The 7,147-nt window shown below is 34.8% G+C and overlaps 1 protein-coding gene across 1 annotated transcript; it reads left to right on the top strand.

Moving 5' to 3' along the window:
* The first annotated feature begins 438 nt into the window (after positions 1–438).
* Positions 439–3,208, top strand: LOC150025668 (uncharacterized). The gene is made up of 12 exons (XM_090294163.1): positions 439–486; positions 578–752; positions 1,069–1,214; positions 1,305–1,430; positions 1,708–1,892; positions 1,989–2,070; positions 2,147–2,236; positions 2,311–2,424; positions 2,513–2,641; positions 2,737–2,840; positions 2,925–3,015; positions 3,098–3,208. Exons 1-12 carry the CDS (start codon positions 439–441, stop codon positions 3,206–3,208), a joined length of 1,401 nt encoding a protein of 466 aa, XP_090150289.1.
* Positions 3,209–7,147: the final 3,939 nt, after the last annotated feature.

The following is a 7,147-nucleotide window of genomic DNA, read 5'->3' as shown; positions in this document are numbered from 1 at the left end:
TCTACATTGTATAATGATGGTACATAGATTAAACTTACTAAGATAAAGGCATTCCAAATAATAATCTTAGCTTCAGCTTCATTTGTTATCTAAAACAGTAAGAATTAGTAGTGATTGAAAATCCATAAAAGTAGGCGCACCCAATACACAAAACATTGGGAAGAAAAAATGTAGGTATATCAAGACTCCAAAAAAAATTAATGATTCGTGTTGTTAGAATATGAAAATAGGAATAAATATATCAACACTTGCTTTTGTTTTTAGCTGAAATGTATGTTGTGTATGCTTGACCTTATTTAATATATGTGTTTTAGTGTACACGTATAATATAATGTTTGGAGGGTGTAATGTAATACTAAAATAGGTCATTGGAAGTGGTTCAATACTTTAATGTGATGAAATTTTTTGTAGAATTACCAATTTCCTATTGTTTGCAACATGACTTCAAGTTCAAGACAAAGTGATAGTCAAGAAAAGGACTTTAATGTAAGATTGGTTATATTGTAAGGTTGTTAATAGTTTTTTTATATTTTTGAATTGAATTAAATATTAATTATAATGTGCTTTGAATTTCTAGGTTAGAGTGAGACACACAGTGCAAATAGAGTACATTGTTGAAGTGAACCGTAGGTTGACTTCTTTTCAACGAGAAAGGATACAACAAACTCTTTTTAAGTGGATTGCTGAAGTAGAAGACATAATGCAAATATCAAGTACCGTTCTAAGAGAACTCCTAAGTAGATGGAATGGGAGTAAGCAAAGTTTTATGTTTAGGGAAAAATTAGTTCCTTTATCACTTATGGATATCTGTGTGGGGTTGGGATTGCGTGTTGGGGGGGGGGGGGGAAGTTGTAAATTTAGAGGATGATACAGAAGGGTTGGTGAATCATTTGTTTGCCGGAGAGGACATTAATGTACGTAATATTATGAAGAAAATGAGTGATGAAAAATTTAGACTGAGACAAAATGTTGATGATTTTTGTAGGTTATACATTTTGCTTTCATTTGTTGTTTTTTATTTTCCTAGGAGTTATAAGAATTTTTTTAGCTTTCCTTTTAGACTTTTAGACAATTTAGATGCACTCCACATGTACAATTGGGGGGGTGCAGTTCATGAATCAGTTGTTTCCAGTATAACTCGGGCTTCTAAAGTATATTACCAACAAAAGAATCCGTGTGAGATATACTTAGTTGGTTGTGTTGCTGTATTGCAGGTATGTTCAATTCAGGACAATGGTCGATATAATGTAATGTTCATAATCTTAAAATGAAGGTTTTTATTTAGTAATGTTTTTGTGCAACAGCTGTGGGCAGTTGAACATGTTGGGCTGGGCAAAGCGGGAAATAATTCTCGTTTCCCTCGATTTTTGCAATGGTCGTGCGTAAACCTTCGGTCAAGAAAGATACATGATGCTTTTTTATTAGCTGAGGTAGATTATATTCTTAACTTTGTGGTTGATAATTTTGGCTTAATTTGTTTATCTGTTTATCATAATAAATAATTTTGTATTTCAAATTTCATGGGAATGGCCCTTGACTGAAGAAGAACGAAGGCTGGATATTGTTATTGAAGTCGTACGTGTTAGTTCACATGAAAAACATGAATGTACTGGCCCTTCTTTTAGTGAATGGGAAACAATTGTTCAACAACATGAACTTTCCCAAAAGCAAATTATGGCCAATGACAAGAGGCTATGTGATCTGTAGAAGGAAATTACAATTCTGCAAGAACAAGTGCACCAAGTAAATCATTGGTCATTAGTAATTCCTTCTACTGAAGACCAACCTAGTGCTCGTGCTGAAGACAAAGGCAGTGGTGCTGAAGACATACCCCTTGATGGAATGAAGATATATACAATAATGTGTTCATTGCAGGGACTGTACTTAAACCGGTATGTGAATATGTAGTGAACTGGTGATAATTACCATTACTTAATTAACTTATTTAAGTCAGTTACTTTGAGCTTTTATTTTTTGTCTTGTTGCAGTGTTGTTGTTGACATCAAAAACCTGATATTGATTGGGGCTGACTTGCATTCATTAAGTCCCAGGTCAAGAGTTAATGACATGGTACATTTCTTTCTATAACCTTTGATTTGTATTGAATTATAGTTTGTAAATTGAAATACTTGCAATGTATTTTTAGGTTATGTTATTTGCAACTGGTTTCTTCATGCTTGATGAATATCATAGAACTGGAGGGATTGACCGCTTTTGCTTTAATTCTTTCTTTGCGGTAAGTCAACTGTGTGAATTTATTGTTGTTTTTTTTATGGAGTTAATGTTAACAGTACTTATTGTTTGTTATAGAGTCGCGTGATCAAAGAAATGACCATGAGTCCCACAATTTGGCAAAAGAAGGACTACATGTCGTTTTATAAAAAGGGTTTCTTTGAATTAGAAGGGCTATCACGGTGTGAATTTGTGAGTGGTTTATTTATTTATCCTTAATTACCTGTTAATGATTTTTTTTTCATGTTACGTTAAATTTAAAATATATTCACACATGTAGGTGTTTGTCCCCACGATTTATAGAGACCATTGGTGGTGCTACGTCCTGAATCGTGATACTATGGAATTGCATGTTTTGGATTCCCTTCCTGGATGTATTGTCGAACGTAAAGAAATTGACAAAGCAATGGTATGTACTTGGAGTATGTTTAAGAGTGAATGAATTGATAATTGTGTTTGATTTATGTTGAATGTGAAGGATTGTCATAATGTTGATATGTGTAGGTCAATCAACTTCAACAGTTGTTTCTTTATGTTGACAATGTTGCTCAAACAACCAGTCCTCCTATTCAAATTGTACAAGAACGTCTTCCTTCCCAACCAAACACGTAAATATATAAAACAACCGTACTTGTTATGTTGATTCATATGTATATCGTATTAATTCATGTGTTCTTGTATCATGTATGCAGGTATGATTGTGGGGTTATAGTAATCAAATATATGGAGATATGGAATGGGAGAGATGACTTTAATGGCAAGACGATGCCAAATTACACTACGGTACTTATTAATTTTATAGATTTCACAGTTTCATTTTCTACATTGACATTGTGGTATACTGAATTAAACATGTACATTTTAGGAGGATCTCCAAGTTTTGCGACAAGAAATGGTGTGCAAGTGGCTATTTGATCCTCGAAATATATATCGAGATAATATTTTGACGGATTTGAAGTTGAATGGTGAACATTGATGATAAGTTATTCATATGAATTGTTTTACAAACTTTGCAATTCTAAAGTTACATGCACCATGTAACAGAGGTTACAGTTGTAGTTGAAAAAAATTGTGCATCTTTTATTTTAAATTGAGTGTGGTAGCGTTGTGTTAAATGTACAAGTACATGATCATTAATGGAGTACTTATTTTATATTATTGAATTTTTCGTTGGTTTATTATTGTTTCATTAAGAGTGAACTTTTTCGTTTTCTTTTTTAATTTATATTAAATTATTATTATTTTATTAATAATTTTTTATTTTGTTTCTTGAATTGTATTTCATTCCACATTGTGACCTATCTCAGATGCATTTTTATTTTGATTGCTTTTGTGGTCTCCTTTTCTGTATCTCACCTTTTGAAATGGGATGTCAATATTTATAGCAATGTTGTTTCATAGCAAGTTTGTCAATCATAATATTTGCACAAAAATGATGTTATATAAGTGTCAGTCTATACAATCTTTGGCATTTAAAACGTCAAGGCAGGACCACTGTGACACTACAAAATTGAATCCCAAGACAGTATGTGTTGTGTGCAGAAAGTGTTACACATATCACCAGTTATTCATGCCCTCATCCTCACTTCCTGTGTGAGATAAGACAATGACCACCACACCACATCACCCTCATGAACTGGCAATGCAAAAATTACCCTGGGAAACCCACCACCAATATGTCCCTCAATCCATCCTCATTCTTACAAAAAGGCAGTTCAAAACATGCATAATTTGTCCACTGGGCAGAAAGTTATACCTTAATCACCACTTATTTAGACAGGCATCACCACTTAGCAAGACCACTGTCACACTAGAAAATTGAATCCTTCACCAACCCAGTTAAATCCCAAAACACCATGTGTTGTATGCAGAAAGTATTACACATATCACCACTTATCCATGCCCTCATCCCCACTTCTTGTGTGAGATAACACAATGACCACCACACGACATCACCCTCATCAACTTGGAATGGAAAAATTACCATGGGAAACCCTATACCCACCAACAATATGTCCATGAATTCATCCTCATTCTTAACAGAACTCTGTTCAAAACATGAATAATTCGTGAACTCGGCCATTAGTTTTGTACATATTAATGAAATAACCTATTAGTATAAATGTAATGATGCATACAATTCCTTTGTCATAGCCAATAAAAGAACATAAACATATGACATGTAAATAAATTTAGAATTTTACATTAACATAAAAATAAATATTAATAGACAATAAATTTTGCATCTTTTATTTAAATTTAACCGTGATACTATTGTGATAACTGTCATAATGCTCACAATATGTGGTGATCCCTGTGTACATAAGTGGTGATCACAGTATAACTTTCTGACCCATGCACGAATTGTGGATTTTTTTAAGTGGGTATATTTTGGGAAACTAGGATGAATTGTTGGACATGTTGGAGGTGGGTGGATGGTCCCAAGGTTATTTTTGCATTCCCAGTTGGTCATGGGTGATGTGGTGGTCATTGGATTTTCATCCATAAAAAGTGGGGATGAGGGCACCAATAAGTGGTGATTTCAGTAATAGTTTTTGCACACAGGACGTACTGTTTCTGAATTTCACTTAAATTGGTTTAGGCTTGACTTTTTTAACTGTCACAGTGCTCACAGTATTTGGTGATTACTGTGTACATAAGTGGTGATGACAATATAAGTTTATGCCTGATGAACGAATTGTGGAAATTTTTAACTTGGTATATTTTGGAAAACCAGGATGAATTGTTGGACATGTTGGAGGTGGGTGGATGGTCCCAAGGTTATTTTTGCATTCCCAGTTGGTCATGGGTGATGTGGTGGTCATTGGATTTTCATCCATATTAAGTGGGGATGAGGGCACCAATAAGTGGTGATTTCAGTAATAGTTTTGCACACAGGACGTACTGTTTCTGAATTTCACTTAAATTGGTTTAGGCTTGACTTTTTTAACTGTCACAGTGCTCACAGTATGTGGTGATCCCTGCGTACATAAGTGGTGATCACAGTATAAGTTTCTGACCCATGCATGAATTGTGGAATTTTATAACTTGGTATATTTGGAAAACCAGGATGAATTGTTGACATGTTTGAGGTGGGTGGATGGTCCCAAGGTTATTTTTGCATTCCCAGTTGGTCATGGGTGATGTGGTGGTCATTGGATTTTCATCCATATTAAGTGGGGATGAGGGCACCAATATGTGGTGATTTCAGTAATAGTTTCTGCACACAACACCTACTGTTTCTGAATTTCACTTAAATTGGTTTAGGCTTGACTTTTTTAACTGTCACAGTGCTGACAGTATGTGGTGATCCCTGTGTACATAAGTGGTGATCACAGTATAACTTTCTGACCCATGCACGAATTGTGGATTTTTTTAAGTGGGTATATTTTGGAAAACTAGGATGAATTGTTGGACATGTTGGAGGTGGGTGGATGGTCCCAAGGTTATTTTTGCATTCCTAGTTGGTCATGGGTGATGTGGTGGTCATTGGATTTTCATCCATAAAAAGTGGGGATGAGGGCACCAATAAGTGGTGATTTCAGTAATAGTTTTTGCACACAGGACGTACTGTTTCTGAATTTCACTTAAATTGGTTTAGGCTTGACTTTTTTAACTGTCACAGTGCTCACAGTATTTGGTGATTACTGTGTACATAAGTGGTGATGACAATATAAGTTTATGCCTGATGAACGAATTGTGGAAATTTTTAACTTGGTATATTTTGGAAAACCAGGATGAATTGTTGGACATGTTGGAGGTGGGTGGATGGTCCCAAGGTTATTTTTGCATTCCCAGTTGGTCATGGGTGATGTGGTGGTCATTGGATTTTCATCCATAAAAAGTGGGGATGAGGGCACCAATATGTGGTGATTTCAGTAATAGTTTCTGCACACAGCACCTACTGTTTCTGAATTTCACTTAAATTGGTTTAGGCTTGACTTTTTTAACTGTCACAGTGCTCACAATATGTGGTGATCCCTGTGTACATAAGTGGTGATCACAGTATAACTTTCTGACCCATGCACGAATTGTGGATTTTTTTAAGTGGGTATATTTTGGAAAACTAGGATGAATTGTTGGACATGTTGGAGGTGGGTGGATGGTCCCAAGGTTATTTTTGCATTCCCAGTTGGTCATGGGTTATGTGGTGGTCGTTGGATTTTCATCCATAAAAAGTGGGGATGAGGGCACCAATAAGTGGTTATTTCAGTAATTGTTTCTGCACACAGCACGTAGTGTTTCTGAATTTCACTTAAATTGGTTTAGGCTTGACTTTTTTAACTGTCACAGTGCTGACAGTATGTGGTGATCCCTGTGTACATAAGTGGTGATCACAGTATAACTTTCTGACCCATGTACGAATTGTGGATTTTTTGAAGTGTGTATATTTTGGAAAACCAGGATGAATTGTTGGAAAATAACAAACGTGGAAATTCAATCTTTAACTCACATAATTAATAAGCATCATGTTCATACAATGACTTTAAAAGTTACTAATGCATTTTCATGTCATACAATGGAAAGCAACCATGGTCATAAACAACCTCTTCAGCTTTTGTTTTTGCGAGTTTCTTCCTCATTGAAAAATCTTAAATACTTTGCATCTGATAATACAGAGAGCAAAGAAAATATAAATATCAATTGTGACATTATATACATAATTGCATATATGTAAACTTTCTGATGGTGTACATGTACCTAGAATGGGTGGAACGCGTATGACTGGCTTGGAAGCACGAATTAGTTCTTCAGTTGGTGGACATATGTCAAATTTGAAAACCTAATTATTGTCAATATGTTAATGCAACAATGTAAGAAATTGTAAATTTATGTCATTTAAGTGAAAATACCTTAACAATGTTATTGACCGTTATTTGAAGATAGAAGACTCTTTGATCCGGAGAAAAAATCT

The sequence above is a fragment of the Phaseolus vulgaris genome, chromosome 8 (genome assembly GCF_051622355.1).
Source record: "Phaseolus vulgaris cultivar YP4 chromosome 8, ASM5162235v1, whole genome shotgun sequence".
Lineage (NCBI taxonomy): Eukaryota > Viridiplantae > Streptophyta > Magnoliopsida > Fabales > Fabaceae > Phaseolus > Phaseolus vulgaris.
This window is presented reverse-complemented; position numbering and strand designations above follow the sequence as displayed.